This window comes from Rousettus aegyptiacus, unplaced genomic scaffold, assembly GCF_014176215.1.
Source record: "Rousettus aegyptiacus isolate mRouAeg1 unplaced genomic scaffold, mRouAeg1.p scaffold_m13_p_6, whole genome shotgun sequence".
In the NCBI taxonomy this organism is placed as follows: Eukaryota; Metazoa; Chordata; class Mammalia; order Chiroptera; family Pteropodidae; genus Rousettus; species Rousettus aegyptiacus.
Genome location: NW_023416309.1, coordinates 77,178,565 through 77,205,042, shown reverse-complemented (window position 1 = coordinate 77,205,042; position 26,478 = coordinate 77,178,565). Strand labels below are relative to the sequence as shown.

General features: G+C 33.5%; 1 protein-coding gene and 2 pseudogenes across 1 annotated transcript in view; 1 reads left to right on the top strand and 2 right to left on the bottom strand.

Annotated features, from left to right (window-relative positions):
- The window catches only part of PAFAH1B1 (platelet activating factor acetylhydrolase 1b regulatory subunit 1), a 67,257-nt gene that overhangs the window by 24,477 nt on the left and 16,302 nt on the right, over positions 1–26,478 (top strand). The window contains exons 2-5 of the mRNA XM_016138890.2: positions 2,496–2,717; positions 23,239–23,323; positions 23,571–23,645; positions 24,527–24,733. Of these exons, the coding sequence (XP_015994376.1) occupies positions 2,686–2,717; positions 23,239–23,323; positions 23,571–23,645; positions 24,527–24,733 (399 nt within the window). The 5' untranslated portion in view covers positions 2,496–2,685. The remainder of the gene's footprint in view (positions 1–2,495; positions 2,718–23,238; positions 23,324–23,570; positions 23,646–24,526; positions 24,734–26,478) is intronic.
- LOC118604530 lies at positions 2,278–2,396 on the bottom strand (annotated as a pseudogene).
- Positions 8,430–8,547, bottom strand: LOC118604237 (annotated as a pseudogene).

The window sequence follows — 26,478 nt, the reverse complement described above, 5'->3', positions numbered from 1 at the left end:
AACCTTGTAGGATTTGCGTGGTAAATAACTTAAATCCATATAATTTACTTCATTTACTGCTGCTATGCTAGTATGAATTCCCATTATCTATCACCTTCACCACTATAGCCCTCCCATGTGGTCTCTGCCTTTTCTGTCTTTTTGGTCCATTATTCACTATAAAAAAGTGAGTGAGTTTTCTAAATAACTTATCTAATGGCTTCCCATTGACCCTAGGATAAATCGTAAAGGCCTGAGCTTGTTTTGTGATCAGGCCCCTGCTAACCACCTCAACTTCATCCTGAGTCATCACCCACTATGTGGTAGTACTTGTGATACTTTTCACAGTTTCAGTTGCCTGTTTCAGTGACTCCTCTGATGAACTGTAACTTCTTAGGTGAAAAGACCAGGTCTTTTTCCTCATTGAACCTGGTAGTTTGCGCACACAAAGTAAATATTTTGTAAATATTTGTCGAATGAATAAATTAACTTCTACAGTATACCACTAGATCATCCCTAGTATTTCAGTACTGTTGTTATTCTTGTACATTGATTTGCTCTTTTGGCTAGAGGCAGTCTCTCCATAATTAATTTTACCCTATGGTGTACATAATGTAGTGGATTTTTTCCTAATTAAACAGGGATTTTTGTCCTATTGCTTTTTCATTTTGATTTATATAATTGTCAGTGGAGTACCATTGTCCCAGATAATAGGTATTTGTAGACCAGATAGTCACCACCATCATATAATCTTTACCCCACTGTGACCTTTATCAGAGTGTCAGAGTATATGAGACCCTAGATGCTTTGGCTTGGTGACAACTAAGACTTAGGAAAGTGAGGCTTAAATAATTAAGGAGTTGGTAAAACACCAAGGAAGGATGATTTTTCTGGGTTGTCCATTGTATTTGTGTCAGTCCCTTATTTGTTACGGACAGTCATATTTCTCTGGATTTAGACAGAGTGGTAGTGATGATTTTCAGCTTTCATTTTGAGCTAGCTGGCCTCCAGGCTAGAAGAATCATTAAAGATCATAAAATAAATCCCTGATTTTATTTACTAGAATTGCCCAGTGGAGAAGCATCTCCATTAAAATTAGCCCCTACCGTTGGGAACATTTGGGCGCTCACAATTTGACTCCGAGTTCATATTTAAAACCAGAGTTTGTTCTTTCATTTTTCTTAGACTGGCTTATTCACCAGTGCCCGGCATGGCATGAAAAAGGTACTAAAAAAACGCTCTTTGTTTCCTCTGTCCATGTTGTGTCTCTTGATAGGTGGTCCCATAGGCCTTTCATTAGATGATGATTTCATTTCATTTGGAGGATAATTTCCTATTTCTTTGAAGTGTCCCTTCCAATTGAATTTTGTATATACTAGTACTCTGCATTTTAAGTAAGATTATCACATATACTTCATAAATATAGTGTAAATTCCATGTAGCTATTTTTATACAATGTGATAAGACAAACTAATTTTTTTGTAAAATAGGTGATTTGAAGAATAACTCTTTAAGCAACTTGATTTTTCTTATTTTTAACTACATTTACTCTCATCAACTTGATTTCGAGACTTTTAAAATATTTTATAGTGTTTTAAGTGTAAGGAAAAGGCTCTGAAGTATTAAGCAATATGATCTAAAAACTAGGTTAATTAGATTACTATATGAGCAGATAGAATTTAGGGTAGTCGTTCCATTTTTTATTTTTAAAACACATACTTCTAAAGCACACAAAATAAATCGAAATAGTATTAAATTATTCCTTGATATATTGGTTAAAAGGACATTAGATCCCCAAATAGTTTATTTGCATTATAAATATATCAGCTATTCTAAAATTATTGGTGCCTGATATTCTTGAAGGTTACTTCAGTTATGGTTGGTACCTTTTGGCTTATGGACAGTTTATGAAATCCCTGTCATACCTTTTTCAGATTATACTTTTTTGTAAATTATAAAATTTGATTTTTTTTTGTCTTTAAGTGAGATTTACAGTCTCACTTAATATTTGAAATTTAATATAAAGATATCTGGTAGGTGACATGTTAGAAAGTAAGTTTAAAAAACATTTTTGTAAAACATTGTGAACTAAAGATAATTTAAAATACATAAAGCACTTTATATTTTGGCATTCATTTTCACAGTAGGTTGAAAATATCTAGTATTCATATTAACATCACAATAAAGTTAATTGTTTTATGTGTATGTTTGTGTATTTCTTTTTTTTTAGGCAAGGCAACCCTTGGTTGACCTCACAGATTGCAAGGATCTTGTCAGTTTACAATCTCTTATTTTTTATGCCTACAGCACCTGGTCTTCCTAGGTGGTCTCCCATCCAAGTACTAACCATGCCCGACCTTGCTTAGCTTCCAAGATCAGACGCGATTGGGCTTGTTCAGGGTGGCATGGTTGTAGACGATAAACTTAATCTTCTAAAGTGTGTACTGCAAGTAATAATTTAGAAGAATTTAAATTCTAAGTGAAAGAAATAATCTTTTCTCTCTCTTTCTTCTTAGGTGGAATGAACCTTACTTGTTGAATATCTCCTGGTTACTGGTTGAATTCACTTGTGAAAGAATCCTCTTCCCCTGTGTGGAAGCCACTTAGTGGCTCATTTGACTGTAAATCCAGGGATCGCAAAGCTTTTTGATTTCCCAAAGGAGAGGACATACCACTATATCAGATAAGCTTGATATTATCGCCAAAATGGTGCTGTCCCAGAGACAACGAGATGAACTGTAAGTTTCTGTTTTGTGTGTGTGTGTTTTTTCAATCTTCTCATAAAGGACAAAGTAGTAAAGTATGGCTTTGGGGGATCTAGTCTCTGATTAAAACTGTTGTTATGAATGTTCAAATATTGGTTTTTTAAAACTGGGTCTTACTTTGACGTAGCATCATTTACCCTTGTGGCCTTATTGTATATAAGTTTAAAGCAAAACAAACAAGTAAGTTGGGATAAGTTTCAACCTCAAGCTTGTCTTAAGCATTATGTTCATTTGGAAGATAGGTGCTTCATAGCTGTTTAAAATTTTTTTTTTGTCTGGAATCCATGTATTAGAAAACGAAAGCTTTTTTGTTATTGCTGCTAAGACCATTCCCTTGCTTTGTATTTTTTATTATCCAATGGCTGTTATAAGATTTGAACTTTATCAGGTGGCTAACGTAATATTTAATACAAATGCATTAATGAGAGAGGCATGAAAATGGCTTGACCACTGCTATTATATAGTATCTTATATAGCTTCCCATATTTTATAGCATTCTATTTTTGTGGTGAAGGATATAGTAGAAAAAAATTAGCTTCGTGTTCTAGATTTTTTCTAAAATTCCCTGTGGCTTTTAAAAAACTTTATTTGGAAATAATTTCAAATTTATAAATTTGTAAGATTAGTACAAAGAATACTTAATATTTATTTTATCCATTTTCACCTATTGTTAACATTTTGTACTATTTGCTTTATCATTGCACTCTGTAGCTGTGTATGTGTATGTACACATACAATATTTTTTCCTAACCATTTGAGAATAAGTTGCATATGTCAAGGACCTTTCTCCCAGGTATTTCAATGTGCAGTTCTTAAAAATAAGGATATTCTTCTATAAAACCACAGTACAGTTAGTGATTTCAGTAAATTTAACATTGAAACAGTACTATAAAGAACAATAATGTTCTTTATAGCATTTTAAAAATTCTCTCTAGTACACCATCCAATCCAGGATTAGGTGTTGTTTTCAGTTGTTGTCTCTTTAGTCTCATATAATCTAGAACATTTCATCTCAAACTTTTATCTTTTATGACATTGATATTTTTGAAGACTAGTCCTCCACACCCTTTTTGAACAGCATTTTTCTCATTTTACTTTGATCTTATTTACATTTGTTTCCTCATGATTAAATTCAGGTTATGCATTCTTGGCCAGAATACGGCATAAGTTATTTTGTATTCTCAGGAAATCATATAGAGAGATACATAATGTTTATCTGCCCTTAAATGATAATATTAATTTTGATCCCTCAGTCAAGATGCTTGATTTCTCTGCTGTATAGTTTCTGTTACTTCCTTTTCAACAAATAAGTGAGGAGGCACTTTAAGACTGCGAACAGTCTTATTTCTTATAAATATTTCCCCCTGGATGGTTGAGAGGTAATGACTTTTCAACACTATTATTCTTTCTTCATTTACTAGTCAGCACTTAGCATTTTACTATAATCAAGGGACCTTTTTGTCCTTTTTATTTATTTGTCTTTTTATTATTGGTATGAACTCATGGGTTCTTATATTTTCAGTAGTTTCACCATTCATTACCATTACTGTTTTGGTGCTCAAATTGTCCCATATTGTCCCATAGGAGCCTTTTATATATGGCCCTGTCATTTTTTATGCACACTTTCTTACTTTCTAGCTTAACAAGATGTTCAGGCTTATTGTGTACCAGTCTTGTCTTAACTGTAGAATCAGCCATTTCCCCAATGAGCCCTAGTTCCTCTTAGTGGGGAATGGTATTAATAGTCAAGATACGAGCACTTAAGTATATACATTGCTGCTGTGGATTGTTTTGCTTCTGGGCCCTTTAAGTAGATAGAACTAGGAAATACATGTTTGTATAACTACCTGTACAGACACCTTGGTATACATATGTACTAAGGTTTCTCAGTCTTGGCACTGTTGACAGTTTGGGCTAAAAATTCTTTTCTGGAGGCTGTCCTGTACACTATCGGTGGTTTAGCAACATCCCTGGCCTCTACCCAGTAGAAGCCACAATCAGAAATGTCTCCAGAAATTGTCAGTGTCTTCTGGGGTGGTGATGCGGGGAAAATATCCCCCAATTGAGAACCATTGATATATACATACACATGTACACATACATATTTTAGAAATCATTGATCTATACTAATAGTTTAATTACAGTCTGTTCCCACAAGGTTCTTACTTCTCTTCCCCTCTGCCATATTTGTATCTCTCTTCTGTAGTGAGACCTTGACTCTCAACAGTATCAGTATATTGATTCATTTGCTTAATCCTGTAATACTCCTAAAATAGTTTCAGAAATGTTATGCTCATACCACTTTAAAAAAACAAACCTTCTGGAAAGGGTTCAGAATTTGTGTGCAGTTCTCCCCCTATACATTGCAAAAGACAGAGTATGTAGTCAAATATAGCAGGTACTCAAATGACATTGTTTAGTTCAGCATTGTCATTTCTTCGTGTCATTGTTGATGAAATGCCATGGGAACTTTTGTTTTATGTCAGTCAATTAGCCTATGGTAAAATTGGTTTCATTATCTGTCATTTTACCACAGTTTCAAGAACCTGTTGATGATGTTAAGTGAGGGCTTACTGTACTGTTCATAAGGTTATTTGGATTAGTTTTGTATTTTTCCTTCTTTGTGTGGTTATATTATTCGTTTGAGATACAGTGTGGTTCATCTGTTCTAGTTTTCCAGTTGTCTTCCCTTTTCGTCCTTGTTAATTTAATATATAGTGAATATATAGATGATTATTCAGAAATGTGTACTAGAAGTGTTATTCTCTTCTGAATTCCTTCTAAAGCTACTACTCTTACCCTTTGTAAGAGCCAGCCTCATTATTTTATAAAGGTAAGAAATATATGTATTTCTTGTTTCTCCTTTCTTTCTTAAATAAAAGGTGGCAGCATACCATATGTGCTCTTTTGTACTTTGCTGTTTTTCACCTAGCAGTATCTTCTGGAAATCCATATCAGTTCATAGAGATCCTCCTCTTTTTTTTTTTAACAGCTAAATAGCACTCCACTGCGCACATGCCATTGTTTCTTCAGTATTTGAACATTTATGTGGTTTCCACTCTTTTGTAATTATAAATAATATTGTAATATAAATAACTTTGCATATGTACTTTTATATTACTAAAGGTATATCTGGTTTTTGATTATTGCTTCTAAGTCAATTCAGATCTTTTTCTTTTAGATGTCTTGTGTGAGCTTACTGCATGCAAGTCATGCATTTTACCCTCATACTCAGAATGAATATTTAAGCATTATGGCCAAAAATACAGCTTTCAATTTGGATACAAATTGAGAAGAGAAAAACCTAATTTCAGGTGGCTAAATTTGTAGAAAATTTTAGATAAGAGTTGACTTAGGGCTCAAGTAAAACCTTTGTCTTATAGATCTAAGTGTAAGTTTGAGAAATAGATTTAGTGTCTTCCAGTTTTTAGTAAGGAAATAAAATGAAGATTTGGCTTTTTCTTCTATTTTCAAAAATAATATGAATATTTACTGTGATGGAAAGAAGCAAATGTTTATGTACCTCTTAAAAGTAAGACCAGTTTGCCTTTATAACATTATAGCATTTCTAATTGGTTGGATAGCAGTTAGCCTATGAAATTCTTTTTGGGGCAGAAATGAAAAGAATTTTTACATATTTGAAAGAGGTAATTTTAGCAATAGTACTACTAAATACGATTCAACTCAGTAAACGAGTATTGCCTGCTTTCTTTGAACTGCTCTGAGATATAGGAATATGAATAATATAAAAAACATTTATATGACTATGACAATTTTATTTTATAGGTAAATTGAAGATTGGCGAAATTAAAATTATCTAGTTTCCTGGGGGTGGCTCCATAGTGTAGTGTTTAGCACGCGTCTGCTTTGCATGTAGAAGATCCTGGGTTCGTGCCCCAGGTGGAGCCACAGACCATACCCCAGTGAGCACCAGTCCCTGGGTGCGTGTGGGAGGGAATACCCCACCTTCAGAGATCCAGTTCTTAAGGGGAAATGGCAACATCCATGGGTCAGGGGTGGATTAAAGAAGGTGAAAAATTATCCACTTTCCTGACTAGTAATATAGACAGAACCATTTTTCTAATTTTAAGGTTGTTATTCATTAAACAGAATTCTATTACCAAAATTTATACAGGTCAAACTGTAAACATTACCCCCTCCTTGGTTTCTCAGTTCCACTTTCAAAGGTGGCCACCATTACCTCTCTATCATATTATTTTTTCAGATATTTTTCATGTATTTATAAAAATTTCATGAATATCTTTTTTTCTTAGATTTATAAAATAGAATTGTATTTTACAAACTGTTATTACACCTCTTATGTGAATTTGGAAATGGTGTTGTCTGTTGTTAGGTCGTTTGTTAGTTACTTTTAACAAAATGAATTTAAATTTCTATTACTTTATCAAATTTTGCCCATTGATCTCCTCCCCCCCCCCCCCCGCCCCAAGAAAGATAAGGATTTTTATGTTGTCCTGGTGCGTAATATTTGCACTCGGCTTGATTTGTCGCTCACCTTTTGTGCCACAACTTTCCCATTCTTGTATTCTTTTTTAAATAGCTTATTGAAGTATAATTGGTACCCTGCACATATTTAATGTGTACAATTTGCTGAGTTTGGACCATTCTTATGTTCTTATTTTGATTACTCTGTTGGTTGGGCGGATTTTGTTATTATCTACCTTTTTCAAAGTGGTCTCATAAATGGACCTCCCGAGTCCTTTGCAAACTAGGGAATAATTTTTTCCTTGCTCCTATAAATGAGTAACAAGTAAAAAGTTAGATAAATAATTATTAGGCTACGTTTTCCTACTTAGAGTATTGCCATGCTCTGAAATTCAAGAAAGCAGAAATCACATAGACCTCATTGCTGACCATAATGGAATAAAAATGAAAATTAGATGGACTTGTCAAGATGGCATAGAAAGTAGAGGCTGTGCATGCCTCCTCTTGCTACCATATTAGAATTTTAACAAAATTATAGAGCAACCAGCACACAGAACTCACCTGAGGTCTGGCTGAACAGAAGCCTACAACTAGGACAAAAATACCAGGTCACCTCAAAGTGGTAGGAGGGGTGGAGATGCGAACCAGCCCAGTTCCACAACCACGTGTGGCGATCGAGAATTAAGAGAGCTATCTTGGCTGTAGAGCCCCTTGCTCCACCTGAAGAGTTGAGAGGTCCCATTCCCACACTGGGCTCCCCAGCCCAGGGTTCCAGCTCCAAGAAGAGAAATCCCTACAACTTCTGGCTGTGAAAACCAAGGGAGCTGCAGCTGAGTGAGGTGAAGGGCTGCACGAGTTGCAGACGTTTTCCTTTCTTTCCTTTCCTTTCCTTTCCAAGGGAGGGGCGGTAAGGGACGGGGGCTTTCTGGTGAAGGGAATCCTTAGGCGGTTGGGGGGACTTTCCGGAAGGGAGGGGGGGAGGGGAAGGGAGGGAGGGCAGTGAATGGGACAGAATGGAAGTACGGTTTTTCCTTCCTTTCCTGCACTTCCGTCCTGAATCCGTTCCATTCCATTTCACGGCCCATTCCCCTTTCCTTCTTTTCTGTTCTTTCTTTTCTTTTCTTTTCTTTTCTTTTCTTTTCTTTTCTTTTTCTTTTCTTTTCTCTCTCTCTCTCTTTCTCTCTTTCTTTCTCTCTTTTTCTCTTTCTCTTTCTCTCTCTTTCTTTTCTTTCTTTCTTTCACCTACAGCACCGAGTCTTCCTAAGTGGTCTCCCATCCAAGTACTAACTGGACCCTACCCTGCTTGCTTCTGAGGTCAGACGAGATCGGGCATGTTCAGGGTGGCAGTGCTGTCAGATATTTTTCTTAAAAGGGCCTATTCCCAGCTTACTCGGTGATGGACTTGCTTACTCCAGTTCCTGTGCTGGTGCAGCTGCTGGAGGGGTGCCAGAGACGTATAGGAAGGAGCTGAGTTGTTGGGCTTCAGGGCAAGTGCTGGAGGGGTGGCTTTCTCCAGGAGAGAAGTGCTGGCAGTATCCGTTGTTTCTTTGTTGAGCCCTCCCAGCCTGCAGACGCAGGTGCTGCAACATCTGAATTGCTGTTAACCTGGAAAACATAGGTCACTCCACTCAGGTGATTCCCTGAGACTCCAGCTCTCCCAACTTGCAGGCCCACCCAGCCTGCTTCCAATGGTTTATGCCATACAAATGAGCTGTCTTGGCCATGCTGTGGACTTTTCCTGAAGTCTCCCAAAGGCTCACAAAACCCATAGAAGCGGCATCTGGCCTCGGCATGCCCTATACCTTTTGCCGAGCAGCTCCAAGCTCTGCACTAGCAGCAGCCAACCTTGGTTTCTGTCATGGCCTCTCAAGGCACTTATAAACCCAGCATGGGTGGCAGCCATCTGTGGATTGCTTGGTTACTCTTATCAGGTGGCCCTGGAGGTGCACAGGCTGTGGCTGAACTAGGTCCGCAATTGGACCCTTCCCAGAACTGTGTTACTGGGCCCCACAGGACACCTACTGCAAAAAGCCACTCTACTAAGACCTGGAGACTTAGTATCCCTACCTGATACATAGAAACAGACAGGGAGGAGCCAAAATGTGGAGGCAAAGAAGCATGTCTCATATGAAAGAACAGAACAAAGTTCCAGAAAAAGAATGCAACAAAATGGAGACACGCAATCTACCAGATGCAGAGCTATTAAACACTAGTTAATGCTCAGTGAATTTAGGGGAAGAATTGATGAACTCAGAATTTCAACAAAGAGATAGAAAACGTAAAAAGTGGAGATGGAAAACAATAGCGAACCAGTCAGAAATGAAGAATACAATATCTGAGATGAAGAGTACATTAGAAGGAATCTTGAGAGTTGAAGTAGAGGATCGAATCAGTGATATAAAGGATGGAATAGCGGAGGACACCCAAACAGAATAGCAGCAAGAAAAAAGAATCTAAAAAACGAAGTTCTAGCATCAAGCAAACAATAGGGGTTCCAGAAGTAGAAGCGAGAGCAAGGAATTGAAAACCTATTTGAAGAAGTAATGATAGAAAATTTACCTAACCTGGTGAAAGAAATAGACATACAACCCCAGGAAATTCAGAGAGTCTTAAACAAGATGAACCCAAAGAGGCCCACACCAAGACACAGCATGATTTAAATGCCAAAGGTTAGATACAAAGAGAGAATCTTTAAAGCAGCAAGAGAAAAACAATTAGTTACCTACAAGGGAGTTCCCATAAGACTGTCAGACAGTTTCTCAACAGAAACTTTGCAGATCAGAAGGGCTTGGGCACAAAATAATCCAAGTGATAAAAACCCAGTAGTTAGAACCAAGATTACCTAGCAAAGTTATGGAGACTCAAAGGACAGATAAAGAGATTCCCAGACAAGAAAAAGCTAAAGGAGTTCACCACCACCAAGCCAGTATTACAGAAAATGTTGGAGGGACTTCTTTCAGGAGAAAAAAAAGTGTCAAAAAATATGAACAAAGAATGGCAGTAACTACATATGTATCAACAAGTATTTCAAATAAAAAATAAACGGCTGAATTGGATAAGAAAACAAGACCCTTACATATGCTGCCCACAAGAGACTCACTTCATATTAAAAGACAAAGACTAAAAGTAATGGGATGGAAGAATAGATTTCATGATGATTCTAGAGGTTACTATGCTGAGTGGAATAGGTCAGATATAGGAAGATAAATGCCATATGATTGCACGTTACATGTGGAATCTAAAGAACAGACAAAAAACACATACTGAGAACATTTTGAGGGTTACCAGATAGAAGGGTGGTTGAGGGGCTGGTGAAAAATGGGATGAGATTGAGAAATACAAATTTGTAGTTAGAAAATAGTCATGGAAACATAAAGTGTAACATAAGGAATATAGTCAAAATACTGTAATAACTGTATGGTGTCAAAGGGGCACTAAATTTATTGGGTCGATCAACTTTTGAGTTAATAGATGTCTAGTCACTGTGTTGTACACCTGAAACTAATATGTTGTATGCCAACAATAACTGAAAAATTAAATATTATTTAAAAGTAATTGTTAAAAGAGAGCTAAGAGAAACCTATCCACATGGACATTTAAAAATGTACTTTTAACAACTGGAATTAAGAGTTCAAAATGAAACTGGAAGTAAAGAAATCAATAATAATGAGGGTTCTCCTAACAAAGACCTGTGGGATGTAGCCAACACAGCATACAGAACATTAGCTAGTCTTTAATGAATCTTTAAAAAGCAAAGATCAGAAATGAACTATACATTTAATTCAAGAATAAGAAAAAATAAATGCAAAGGAAGCAGAGAGAAAGAATTGATAATGAATTAAAGCAGAAATTAATAAATAGAAAATAAAACCTGGCAAACTTGATCGGTAAAATTAAATACTGGCTTTTTAAAAAGACTATGAAATAGATGAAACCGATTAATAAAAAGAGAAGACAAATGAACAATATAGTAACAAGAAAGGCAACATAAAATGAACAGGTGATTTTCAAAATTATGAGACTGTTCTGTTCTATTTGAAAATATAAATGATGTGGGTGATTTTCTAGGAAAATGTATATAATAAAACTGGTTAAGGAAGAAGTAGGAAACTTGAATAGATCAGTAACTATAGAGGAAATTATAAAGAAAATTACAGACTTCAAGTCCAGACAGTTGTCAAGCCTAGACTCTTAATTCTGTTGAGTCTTTAAGGACCAGTAATTTGCCAGATTATATTATCTCTTCCAGAACATAGAGATAGAAAACTTACAATCTCATTTTAGGCTAGAATAACCCTGATAGCAACACTAAGCAAAAAGGAAAAAGAAAAAGAATATTACAGGCTAATTTTTAATATGAACACAGATGAATGGACACTAAATAATATAATAGTTGAATCCACTAGCACATGAAAAAAGCTAATCATGGCCAAGTTTGATTTAGTTCAAGAACATAAAGATTTTTAACATTAATAAACCTATTAATGTAATTATTATATTAATAGAAAAGCCATTTGACCAATTCAAAAGTTACTGAAATCGTATTTTTAATACTTATTCCTGATAATTTTTTTTCTGAAAAATAAGGAATAGGATACTTTCTTAACTTGATTAAGGGTCTCTGCCAGAAATTTACAGCAAATATTTCGAAATATTAGGTGCATTCCCACAAAGGTCAAGAATAGGTTCTGTTTCCATATTTCTGCTACCATTAAAACTTGTATTTAAAATTCCAGCCAATGCAGTAAGGCAACAAAAAGAACTAGGTAGAACTGTTGGGACAGAAGAGGCAAAACTTATTGGTAGTCGATAGTATCTACATAGAAAACTGAAAATAATTAACAGTTAGAATTATTGTAATTAGTATGGTGGCCAGAAATAAGATAGCATACAGAAATAAATTGTTTTTGTTATTGGAAAAAGTAGTAGAAAAGATTTCCTTACCCTGGTTCTGATGAATAAAGTGAAAAATAGAAAGATGTCAGAATTCTCAAATTATTAGTAAAATTAAATATACTCCTAATAAAAATTCAGACAAATTTGTTTTTCATGAATTTAACCAGCTTGATTCTAAAATTCATCTGGAAAAGAAAAACAGTTAAAAAATTTTAAAGGATTATCGAGAAAGAATCTAATTGTACCAGATATTCAAACATTAGTGTAAAGCTAGTAAGTAAACTGCTGTAAAGTAGTCAAATAGGTTGAGAGAACTAATAAAGTTCAAAGACAGGACAATTTATTTATGGAAATTTAGCATATGATAAAGGTATCATTTCACATCAATAGGGAAAGATGTACCATTTAGCAAATAGCATTAGTAGAGCAGGTTGTACTAAATAAACTTGACTCCAGATGAAGTAAAAGCCCAAATGTTAAACACAAAATAACAACATAAAAACAGAAGAAAATACAGCCTTTTGAAAGGGAAAGACTTTCTAAAGATATTAAATGTGGAAACCAAAAGAAAAATTGGTGAACTTGACTTATCAGAATGAAATTTGACTTCATACAGAAATTTCTGTGTGAAGAAAGACCTCAAACAAAATTAAAATACAAGTGACCAGCTAGGGAAAATATTTGCAACACATGTAACAAAGGAATGACATCTAGAATATGTAAAGAAACCCCAAATGCTACAAATTATCACAACCAGCAGAAAAATGAGAAAAAGATACTACTAAGGCCATTCACAAAAAAAAAAAAAAAAAATTAGCCAGTAAACATGAAATAATGTTTAACATCATCTAAAAAAAAAAAAAACCAAGATACAATTTGTTCTCCAACTGGTTGTCCAAAATGAAAAAATTACCTTTGCTAGCAAAGGTGTGAGGAAATGAATTATTTCAGACACTGGTGGTGGGAGTATGCGTTGTGACAGTTTCTTCAAAGGTCAGTTTCACAATATCTTTTAAAATATATATGGAGTCTTTGATCTAAGTTACATTTATAAAGAGCTTTTTTAGCACATGTGCAAACATGTCTTTAGGACTTACTGTATAAAAGGATGTTTGTTGCATTGTTTTCAGTGGTAAGAAATTGGTAACAACCTAAAAGTTGATTCATCAGTAGTGGTATGTTAAATATGGCACATCCATTCTGAGATACTAGGTAGTAGTTTAAAAATATACTATTTTTAATATATATTAAATACATAGGTAATACATGTAATATAGCACATATTAAATATATTATATTTATATGTACTACATAGAAAGAACTCCAGGGTCCCTATTGTTAAGTGAAATAATCAGATTGCTAAATAAGATGGTATGATACATTTATATTACAAACCCCTTTCAACTCTGTTACATATTCCTTTTGTGCCTATATTTGTGTGGATGCACAGATAAAGTTCAGCTGGAAAGGATATACTAAATTGTTAACAGTGGTTGCCTCTGAAAAGAATGAGATTGGTTCAAGGTAGAATAAAGAAAATTTGTGACAGTATTGTCTCAGTATTTCATAAGGTAAATGTATTTTTTATGTAAATAAAAAAGAATTTTGTTTTTTTTAAACAATAAAACTATAGATATTTAATATTCTTTAGCATCATAGGTTGCAATGGAGAAGTTTTAGGTCAGCCAGATATTTCTCCTTGCTTTTCTGCCTGCCAATCCATAGTATTTTTTCTCTTATCTTCATGTTCACCAAACTAGATTTTGGATGTTCTTTAATTTGGGCATATTTTCTTTTATTATATTTGGTTATATCATATCATGTCTTTTAGGATTCCTTTTATCCCTTTTTGGTTTTATTTTACTTTAGGTTTCTTTGAGAGTATAGAGTATTCATCTATAATTTTCTGCTTCTTCTGGGGTTATTTTTCCTTAATAACACATGCTTTCTTTTCTGTTACTTGCTTCGTTAACTTTTTTCTTCTTAAGGAAATCTGCATGAATCCTATATTTCATTCTTGCTTCTTACTGATCATCTTTGAGGACAGTTCTATTTGTGGGAAAGAATGACTGAGCTGGAATAGCTTGCATTTGTGCGGTCGTAGAATACCTTTCTACCATACTAGTACAATCCTTTGCCTCTCAGCCTTCCACATCCTCCTCAGGTGAGCCTATGACCTCCCTAATAGATCTCTAATTAGCCCTTTATGGATAATTTTTTATTTCTGTTAGATAGTTCGGTCAGCACATGTAAAACTCATTTTCTTTGATTTTCTCTTAAATCCTGCTTTATCTATAGATAGTTACACTGTTCTAAAAATCCCCTATGCTCCACATATTTGTCTATCCCTCCCTCTCTGAACCCCTGTCAACCACTGATCTTTTTACTGTTTGTACTGTTTTGTCATAAACAGAACGTTGGAATCATACAGTACGTAGACCTTTTAGAATGACTTCCTAGCAATATGCATTTAAGGTTCTGCCATGTCCTTTCATACTGTAAAATATTTTAAATCTGTGTTTTGCTTTAATGAACTAACCTCTGCAGTTGAGGTGTTTGAGTTTCTCTTGCGCATACATTTGAACATTATATATACGTACACATCTATGTATGTATGAACATGTATGTATAGCAGTGATTAGAAGAAAGTGGTTTTGCTCTGGCCTTTAAAAAAAAGTAAAGGTCTGCACTTTCGTACTATACACTTAAAATCCTACATGAGAGTACACTGCAGCAACATGTATGTGTTCATGGAGTTGAGTTAGCAGTCTGACAAGTCTCTGGTACATATGCACATTGTTATGTTGTGAATAGTTGTAAAGGCATGGACACAATACTTTGTATTATGGCAGTATCCTATTATAAATAATTTTAGTGTTTAAAGTTTTGGACATGTCTTGTCTGGCTTTAGGATCTGTAAATAGGAATAAGCGATGTTTAGATCTTGTTAATGATATATTTTAGCTTTCAAGAAGGTATTTCCTGCTTTTTAAAATATCTTCTGATTCAGTTTAATTGCAGAATATTCTGAGACTGAAAGTCGAACTTTTTAAATCTGGTTAACTGTTTGCATTACTTACCTCTGTGAATTAGAATTTTCTTCATACTGGCAACAAAAGCAAAATACGTGAATGAATTGTATGCAATTTTCAGTTTTTATATTTTTAAAAACAGCTATATATTTGTATTAACTTTAAAAGTAAATATATATTTAAACATAGACTTTTTAATACACTGCTTTTATCCAACTAAGTGTTGAGGTTTTGCTGTTTTTTAAACTTTAAAAAGTTGATAATCATGGAACCTATAACGATGTTGCATATATTACCATTTACCATATAGTGATCAGTAAAGTTTCTAATTATTGTTTGAGGTAAAAGATTATAAAGGATCTTACAAATTTTCAAAGGGAGATTTATATTTAATCTTCTTTGAGGATTGTTTAATTGAAACATTTCATTTAGTAGAATGTATCATACTCATCATTCCAGATAACAAGTAATGACATCCTATATTATAGGAGTACTAGTATTTTTTCCTGTTGTTAATATTAGTCTTGTCAAAATAATAAGCCAGTAAACAAAAACAAATATTTCATTTGTGAATTTGAACCAAAATTATGAAATTGCTGATTGTTTCAAAAATATATTTCAACATTGGTTGACAAGAGTGAAATGTAGGCATCCCTAAATATAATCAGGGTATTCTCATCAAGGTCAAATTTGTTGACTTCCTGTAGAACTCATATAAAGCCCTTTTATTATTGTGCCATATCACATTCCGTTTTATTGAAAGATTTGACCATATTGTAGAGGATCTTATTAGAAGAAAAGACATAGTGTAGAAGAGGAATGTAGTAGCACAAACACAAATAAGGAAGTTAAGAAAGCTAGTTATATATGCTAAGTAGTTCCTGTTTCCTATATGAGGTTGGAAGTCAGCTGAAGGCTGGGGTGCAGTTAAGTATCAGAGAATGATGAAAGGGGATGAGGGACAAGTAAATGACCAGGTAACAGTGGCTTGACAGCTGTATATTATGACTTGACTTATGCTGGTTCTAAAAATATAAATCTATTATTAGCAGTATTATAGATTATTGACTATCCCGCTGTTCAGTGCAGGATGAAAACTGCTCCATCAACAAATGGAACCTATGTTTAGCTAGGTGGGTCTGGAGATACTTTTATATGACCTTATTTTAAGAGATACTCACTTTTATTCTGGAGGGCTTGACTTACTATGTGATGATCTTCCTTTATTTAGTTGCTACTCCATCTAATCTGCCTGTATGTGTCTGATAAGTAGGTCTTTTAAAAATACCACTTTCATTAAACTGCTTTTTCTTGCCTTGCTTGTCTACAGTCTGTTTCTGTCTTGTGTTTTCAGCTATTTCTCTCATTTAAATCTCATTTTCAGTATTTATATCTGTTATTTAGATGGATTGTTTTTGGAACAATTTAAAGTAATAGTACTGATTATAGGCATCCTTGTCTTGTTCTTGACATCAATGCAGATATATCTAGTCTTTTACCATTAACTTTACATATTTGGTTGAGAGATTTCTTTTTATAACATTTATGAAGAGATATCTTTTTAATGTTAATGAAGACCTTTCCATTGTTAAGGAATGTTTTAAAACCAAGAATGTTGAAGAATTTTATCAAGTATACATTGAGATCTCCATCATGTACCATTCCCATTTCTTTTCTTTCCCAAGTGCTGTGCCTATACTGCCTACTTTTTCTCTTTTCTTTAAGGCCCAGCTGAAATTTTGCCTTTATAAAAAGATTCTTCCATTGAATCCTATTTTTATCCTTTAATCAGGTTTCACATACTTTAGTAACTTTATTTTGTTCCTCAGATTTACAAGTTCCTGGAAGACAAGGGACCATAAAGTAATCCTCTTTGATACTCCCTAGTATGAAGCTGAGGCTATAACACTCATTCCTTCCCCCTTTCTTGGTTTTATAGTGAAAATATGCTTTACATTTAAAAATGTAAATGTTTCAGAGTTTTCAGTACATGGCAGTTATATTCGCTATCTTTCCTATCATATAGCCTGACTTCCTCATGGGTTTCTTATGCAAAATAATTTTTTACTAAATTCTAAATGGATCTCATGGTTAAAATAAACGTCTTATAATTACTGTAGACCTAAAGTTAGAAGAAAGGGAGACCATGTTTTTAAAGTTGCAGGTTGTACTGAGGAACTGTGGCAAACTTTCCCTCTGGAGACATCACCGACCTCTGACTTTTATTAAGCCATGCACCTTTTTTAACAGGTTGCAAGAGTAAAGAGGAAAACATAAATAAGAAGGGGGAGGATTAAAATTGAATTGTTTAGTGGTGTCCTCTACTTTGTGATTTTATTAATTAAAAAATTTTGTCTAAATATGAAAATGAACAACAGTAATGCATATTTTTATATTCATTTATTTGGTTTTGCTTTAAAAAAAATCACACATGGTATACTGATTTAGTAGACAGGTTTTGTTGCTGCTGTCATGTGGAGAGTGAGGGGTGGATGGTAACTTAGATCCAAATCTCTCCTTGAAGAGAAATAGTAACTTTCAGGTTAGTATACCAGGCATATGTTCTTTTGCTTAACGGTGAAGATGAAGGTCCAGTCACCCTGACTTGACCAAATTTTATTCTCCTTTTCTTCGTCATTGCCAGGATCATCTTATTGTGACCTCTTGGTGTGTTTGTACTTGTTTCAAGACTGGTAGTAGTTGAATCTGGACTACCCTTTTGAAGTAGGTACTTTAAAGTATGATGGTGAAGAGTGATCATTGTAACCCTTCGTCAGAGCATGTAAGATTGGAAAGGTATATTGGAAAGTTCCTATGACCAGGAACTCATCGCATCTGTGCTGCCCTTTCCCCAAATCGTCAGTGGACGATTGTCACATATTTAAGAAGTCATGTTATCTGCCCGAGACTTAATTGATTTCCTATGACAGCAGCTTATAGAATGACCCTCAGTAGTGTCTCTGTGCTTAAAGTGAACTTTATTCACACCTTCCCCAGAACTATGGAGTTCATTTGGCGTTCCTTTAAAATGGTATATCCTTTCATAGTGTGGGGGTTGTCTTATGGAGCAGGGCACTAAAGACAACAGTATGTTCCTCTTGGAGTGAACTTGCATGGTTGATCTTGTATGTTTTTCTCTGTTATCTTAAGGGTTTGCCCTCATAACTCTGTAGGCATCCCAGATTCATTGAGCCTCTGTAGCCTTTTAGAAGAGTGCACCTTAACTCCATTGCTTTCCTAATTCCTGAATATGTGAGATCAGCCTTTTTCAGTGTATCTCTTTTAATGGGCCTAGTAAGAAAACCTTTGTTTGTTGGCTTTTGACTTAACCTCGTTTCTCCTCATATAAACAATGAAATTAAACTATTTCTAGAATTCCCAGAACATTTTAGAGTGTTAGGATGTTAGAGTACACATCTTCAAAACTATGTTAACATTATTTTGGCTTCAGGAGAACCAAGTTTGAGTCCCAGCTGTATCACTTGCTAATCAAAGGTCAGTTAAGCTCTGTGAGCCTGTTAATATACCTGTGAAAAACAGCATCTACCTCAGTCTTCTCTAATGCATGCCCTCTAATTCCTTCTGCTCTGGTTTAAATTTGTGAGAGATACTGAGAACCTAAGTATTCTGCTTTTATTGTTGGTGATATGCAACGTTTTTAGAGTTAGAAAACAAACTCTAATAGTATCAGAGGACAGCAGTAGACTATTTCCAGTATGGTACTGTTCCCTATATTAGCCTAAGCTCTGTCTAGTCAGGTCTGTTTGTTCATGTTCTTTCTTTTGATTTTAACCATTTTTTTTCTGATTGTGTATAGGGTTACTGGTTTTGGTCTACTCAGAATAACCTGTTAAACTTCTGTATGAATTTTTATTTTATTCTAGTGATTGGTTGTTTTTCTTTATCTCCTGAGGCTTAAAGATTAATTTAAATCATTTATGTGAAGTTTCTTTGAGAGATTATAAACTTCTGCCTTGATGCCCACTTTTTTCAGAAGAGCTAAGTCTTCCATCCTTAATAAAACTGATGAAATTCAACTTTAGGTCAACAACTGAAATTAGTAGCAAACCCTAGAAGCACCCTTTAGACTGTTAGAACCAAGAAATTATTCAGTCTTACCTAGTCTTAACCTTAAGTGATGGTGGTACTTGTTTGAGTTAGAGGTTCCACATTCACTGGATTAGTAGTTGGCTTAGATATTTAGTAGTGTGACATTTGGGGTGGGGTGCCAAAATTATCTGTCCCTGGGAACCTGACTTCTATTTCTTGACTCTGTTAATGTCACTTGCCTCACTTGTGGCTAGAAGTGTGACCAAGAAGTCTGATTAAATTGTATTTGATGGAAATAGAAGTGACTAGACTCTTCTGGAGCTGAGTTGTAGACTTCGTATATCATCAGTATGTTGTACAACTATCCCTAATGTATCAGACTCATTTATAGTTCAGTTCTAATTTAGTCACTGTGTTTTTGTACATATACATTTATTAAAATATAATTGGCTTACATCCTGATAGCTCAAGGTTTCATTATTTACATCCTAATGTCCATTTTCTTCCTATTATATACCATTTTCTGAAGTGTCTGTACACTTACATAGTCTTATTAATCACTACTACCTGTTTGCTAATTTTCTCAAAATGTTTTCTTACGTCTGATCTCTCTCAAATTACTGACCTTACCAGTTACCTCTTCTATCACATATTTTCACTTAAATATCTTATAGCTACTTCAAGTCAAAAGGTTTGAAACTGAGCTTATTATATTCTTTCTTACCTCTTTTTCTTTCCTCTTCTGTGTTCCCTGTTCGAGTAAATACATGAGTGGATATTACCGTGATCCACCAGAAACTTGTGAATCAACTATTTTCTCCCATATTTGACATCTAGTCAGTTACCAAAGCAAAAGCCTAGTGGTTAAAAGTGAGTCATTGGTTTCAAGGATTTGTGTATAGGGCTTTTAAAAAAATAATAAATCCATTTTTAAAATATTTATGAAGAAATACAAAATATGGAAATATATAAAAAATGGAACAACTAGTTAAAGGAAGAAGGTGCAGAGCGCCAGTTTGTTCTCCACCCACTTAATAAATGTCAATTGGAATTATTTTCCTAAATTATTTCACTACTTGCTAGTTTGGTGACCTTAGATAAATCGGTCTGCCAATTTGTAATATAAAGGCAATACACTTTTCTCCCTAATTTAACAGGATGGTTTTAGGATCAAAAGAGACAGTGAATATTGTTTTTAAAATTGAATTTAATATTTTATGTTTTAGTGTAACATACAACTATTTCGAGATTCTGTTTTATGCACATTTGGAATTACCTATATCTTTCTAACTTGCTACGTAACAGCTTTTTAAAATATAGATGTTGGGTTTAAGCCACATAGAATTAGGAAATACAGTAAGTCCTTGCTTGATGTCATCAGTGGGTTCTGGAACTGAAGAAAACAATTTTACCATAGGCTAATTGATGTATAAACAAGAGTTATATAATGTTATAATGAAATGATGTCATTCAAGGACCTGCTGTATTGTAGAAGTTTTAAAAATTTAACATCTAGTTCATAAAAATTATATAAGCAAAATCAAAGGATGTCAACTGTTTGTTTTTTTTAATAAGTAAATGTTAACCCAAATGTTTGAAAAATATGGTAAAGGAATGATAATCATAACTACTGGTAGGAATATGAATTGGTACAACCTTGGGAAGCAATTTTACAATAGTTGTCAAACTGTCTGAAAAGTGTTTAAAATGATAAAAAGTTAGAAACAGCCTGAACATCTAGCTGATTGCATAAGTAAATTTTGGTGCATCTGTATAATAGAATATTGTTTGAATATTAATAACTATGATGTTGTAAATGAATATTTACTGACAGATTTTCACAACATGGTGAATGAAATTAGCAGGTTAAGTTACTTGATTAAGAAGCCATGCATACACATACATAGTGATGTGAACATATGGACAAAGAACATGGTATAAGAAGACTATGCTGAAAGGTTAGCAGTAGTAATCTCAAAGTGTTGGAATTTTTTCTCAATAAAGAAAAAGGAATAATCATTTTGCATTTTTATCCTTTAATATTCTCACCTGGAAAAGTATCACCATTTATCAATTTTTTAAAGTCCATTAGGATTATAAACATTACATATTATATGTAACATATACACATTATCTGTTATATGAGCTTCAGAGTTGTAAGCTGTGAACAGCATGTTCAGGCAGTTTCAGGCATTAGGGCTTGACCCTGAAGTAGGAGGGGAGCTAGATTGGAACATTAAATATTTACAATGCTATATATGATTCGTTTACCCTTGACATTTCCCCCAGTATTTGCTTGCTGTTGGTTTTTTAGATTAAAAGAAGAAAATAAAGAAATGATATCTAAAGAAATGATATTTCCCTTATTTGGGATATTCTCACCAAAGAGAAATTTATTTTTGTCGATGGTTTGTAATCCAAGCTTTTTACAACACAGTGTTTGATGGAATATTTTGAGAGCCATTGCCTTCCTATTTTGTATTGTTTGGAAGGCCCAAGTAGAATTACTTGGAGGAAATTAAGAAGTAGATTTCAGCTCTGTGTAAAGAAGGTATTTCTTAATGAATTGAGTTTTATTATTAGTAGAACAGGTCAGAAGGTAAAGGCTGTGAGATATGAGCAGCACACAGACACAGACTCACAATAGTAAGAATTTGCCTTTCTTTTTTATTTTATTTTACTTATTTTGTTTTATTTTACTTTTGAATTTTTATCTTTAATCCTGTTATTCAAGAATGTGATGTGCTGACCTTGTCTTTAACTAGTTATTGTACTTTAATCTTTGGTATGCTAATAATTACCTGGATCATAAAGTGTTTGCTCTTCGCTTTAATTCCCTATTATCTTTCTCCACTGTTTTTTTGTTTGTTTGTTTAGTTTTTAAACATGTCACTGAATTAAAACTTATTCTCACCAGTTTTACAATACTACTAGAGTGTCTATTTCCTAAAGCACTAGGTAGGCATTGGCATCAATATTTATACAAGGAAAGTCATAGCAGCATTGTTTATAGTAGCAAAATCATGTTTCCAAAATGGAATAAAGCATCAAAGAAAAGGCAGATTTATATCTACCAATAAAGAGTGATTGCTAATATTAAGTAAGTTTATGTGATACTCTGCATAAGACATAGGTAGTGTATTGCAGTTTGTTATACAAACAAATATTGATTATCTCTAGACAACTTTGCAGGGATGCATGTTTATAGGTAGATTATCTCTGAAAGAAAACACAAAACACTAGTAAAATGATTGCCTCAGGGATTGAATATTGGGAGTCAATGGTAGAAAGAACACTTTCTTATGTACTTATATATTTAAAATTTGTTTAATCTTGTGTATATATTAAGTTTTAAATTAACAGTTTTTAAAGGAAATCCTAAGCAAACAACTAACTATGAGTATCATAGTGGACTTAAGGCTCAAAAAAAAGGGAGATACTGAAATAGGTTGCCTTAGGAGGGCGGTAGCTCATTTTCTCTTTGAAAGAATATAAGAAGGGCATGAAAAAGCATCTCTTGATTCAGCTTCTTTAATTCTTCAAGTTTTTTCTAATTCTAAATGAATGTCTTATTCTGCGATAGTATGCTAAGTTTATAGCTTGTAGCCCCCCATTTTAATGGTTTAAAGTTATCTCTAATATTAAAATACTTCTTAATTATAATTTTATCAGACCAGTTCTTTTCTGCGAAACTAAGTTTGCCAGTCCTTGAGTGTCTTTTGGCTTAACAAGGAGTAAGGGAAGGCTAAATGTACATGAACAGAATTGATGATTACACACTTAATTATGTAAGCCATATCTTGACCTATAGAGTGCCCACAGCTTGTAAAGTAAACAACACATTAGAAACTTAAAACTAAAAGCTCAAGAATAATTTAATATATTGATATACTATGTCAGGGCAAAATGGTTTAGAGGCTTTGAGGGGAGGGTGTTCTCTTTTTATGAAGTACTTGTATAGTTTGGAAGGGAATAATCTTAAAATAATGTCATGAGATTTTTAAATGAAACATTTCTTCAAAATAGAAATGAGATTTAATTAGAAGTTATTTGGCTTTGTTTTCTTTCAGAAATCGAGCTATAGCAGATTATCTTCGTTCAAATGGCTATGAAGAGGCATATTCGGTTTTTAAAAAGGAAGCTGAATTAGATATGGTATGTTTGACTTTTTACAGTTATTTATAGTATAGTTAATGAGTGGATTTTACTCAAGTATTAGCAGTCACCTCCAGTATTCACAGATCTTGTCATTTGTTATTTACTTGACATTAAATTTGATTTTTACTTTTTTTGTATTATATTTTTAGTAATGTTTGGGCTTAGAGATAAGTAAATGGTCCGTATGGCTTGAACAATTGTAGTTGAGGCATTTTTTTTCCTAACGTTTCCCTTTTTTCACCAGAATGAAGAATTAGATAAGAAATATGCTGGTCTTTTGGAAAAGAAATGGACATCTGTTATTAGATTACAAAAGAAGGTAACTAAGTTTTTTCTTTAAAGTTAGTTGGATTTAGAGTGTTTTTATATAAACTTTCTAAAATTATTAACATAAATTATTAATTAATAATTATATTTAATCTTAAACAAATAAAAAATATATTTCTGTGCATTAAAAAAAACTTTGACCCAGACAGATCATTGTTGATGCATGCTAACTTGTGCAGCCAGGGTTTTGGCTGGGTTAAATCTACATAACCTTGATTTGAAGGAATTGATACTAAAGAACTTATTTGTGTACTTCGATGGGAAGAATGCTTAGAGCCAGTATGATGCTTGGAAAAGAGCACTGAAGTATACCCTTAGACAAGTTACTTTTATCTCTGAGCTTTTATTTTGTGTATAAAGTGAAGGTGATAAATAATATTCAGATCCTAAGATTTATACTTTTAGTAGGAAAAGTTAGAATAAATAAATAACTTTGCTACAACATAATTCATGAAAAGCTCTTAGAAAATACCTAACACATAGGTGCTAAATAAATGTTAGCTTTTATTGTGATATTATTTCCATTAGCATGTACAGTGTAATCTTGTTCGGGGAGAATTTACTAAGAATAACAGATTTAGAGGGACTAACACAGGTACATTGCTTTTCCTCTCAGTAGGTATAAATTGAAATTTGTCTTTGAGTTAATTATGACAAAATTGTACTGAGTTTTCCTCAGTTCTCGATTTCATCATACTACTAAAATTTAGTGGTATGTAATATAGATAATTTTTAATAAATCCGATGACTGCTTTGTAAATTATTGGAATTTTTTAAGTATCCTGCATATATATAGTTGCAAAAGACAGTTTTTAAAAATATCAAATATGCTATTTTTATATCTGTGTATATAACTATGTGTTCATTCTCAAGGTTATGGAATTAGAATCAAAACTAAATGAAGCAAAAGAAGAATTTACGTCAGGTGGACCTCTTGGTCAGAAACGAGACCCAAAAGAATGGATTCCCCGTCCACCAGAAAAATATGCATTGAGTGGTCATAGGAGTCCTGTCACTCGAGTCATTTTCCACCCTGTGTTCAGTGTTATGGTCTCTGCTTCAGAGGATGCTACAATTAAGGTACTTTTTTCAAAATGAAAACTGTATAATAGGATAATTGTTAAAAGTGGATTTAAATTTAATTGGGTGAAAGAACTAAAATGATCCTTAAAATGAGAACCTCAAAAGAGGAACAGGAGGGACTTAGAGACTCTGAAAATGTGTGATTGGTTCTAAACCTTAAAAGACAAAATTAGAATAAAATTTTATTGTAGCTCTTGGGAGGCAAGCTGCCAAATAAGTTCACTAATGAATTGACTTACTAATTTAGTGTTATACAATAGGTCACCTAGTGCTTGAGTAAATTTTTTTCCTGGAGAATGAAGACATAAGTGTGTGCCTTATTTTTCAGTAGAGGTGATAGATGAAAATACAGGATTACAACACAAGTAATTCAGGGTATGAATATATTGAGCAAAAAAAATTCAGTAGAGGATTCATTTAAATTGGGCTCTCCTTAATGTAGTTAATATTGGCTTTGATTCCAAACTAAACAGTAGTTCTCTCCAGGGGTGTGGGAATATAAGGGCTTATCACATTATAAGTTATGTATTTCTTTCATTTTTATATTTTTCACAGTAATCATATACATTTTAATGTTTTATTTTTTAGTCAGAATAAAAGGTTATTTTTCTAATTCACTTTTATCCAGACATAATACAATGACAGTTATATAAACCACCTGCAGAAAGACAGATAAAATAAAGGTTAGGTAGATTTCTCTGTTCTAAGGTCTATTTCAGATTAAGTTCTAGATTTTAAGTTTTATTTGTAGAGATTTAATTAAGAAACTAGGAGTAGATTACAATTGTCTATACAGATAGACGCAGTCTAGCATAAAATGCAGGAATGACTTATATGTGACTATACTTAATCTGTTCTTCATAGTAAACATTGTTTTATGTTTTTCTTATGTGGTTTCTTTAGTTTCTAAATTGATGGCTTCCTTTCATCATGTGGGCTGGTGATCCATGGGGTGGGCTGCAGAGTCATTAGAAGAGAGTCTTAAATTTATACTTGCATCATGTATTTCTGTAGACTGAGATGATTACTTACCTAATACACTAATATGTTGCTATTTTTCAAATGTATATAGACATGTATTTAAATTAGCAATTTCATGATAGTCTTGGGTACTAAAAAACTGCACCACTATCATGAGGCATTGGGATGAAGGTAGAAATTCTTGAAGAAGTTGGAAACCTAGTCTTAACTATTGATTTTGCAATGGTGGTATAAAAGGATATAGAACTGTAAATGTGCCATCTTAAAATTTGTCTGTTGAATCAACTTTAAAATACTACTACTGGAAATTAAAATTTTTTTATCTGTAATCACCACATCTCTCAGCAACCACTCAGTTTTCCCTTTCATTTAGTCTTTATTTAATGTGTACTCATGGTGGTTTCATTAATAAAAAGCACTTGTATTTAGTTTTTGTTTCTTTTTTTAAACGTATTTTAGAAATACCCTTCTTTGTTTCTAATGAAACATCATTTTTAATGATTTAAAACTGTTTTATTTATAAGTGGAGGCTTTATTAGGATAGCTAATGGGCAAGCACACAGGCTCTGAGTTCATGTGCTTGATTCTACCATTTCATAATTAATGTGATCATGGGTGCAAAACCTTTTTGTGTTTCTTTTTCCTTATCTGTAAAAACGAAGATAATTAAACTTCTTATAGGGCTTTTGGGAGGATTAAATGAGTTACTACAGGGAAACTGCTTAAAGCAATGCTGGTGAGATACTAAAGGAAGTACTTAA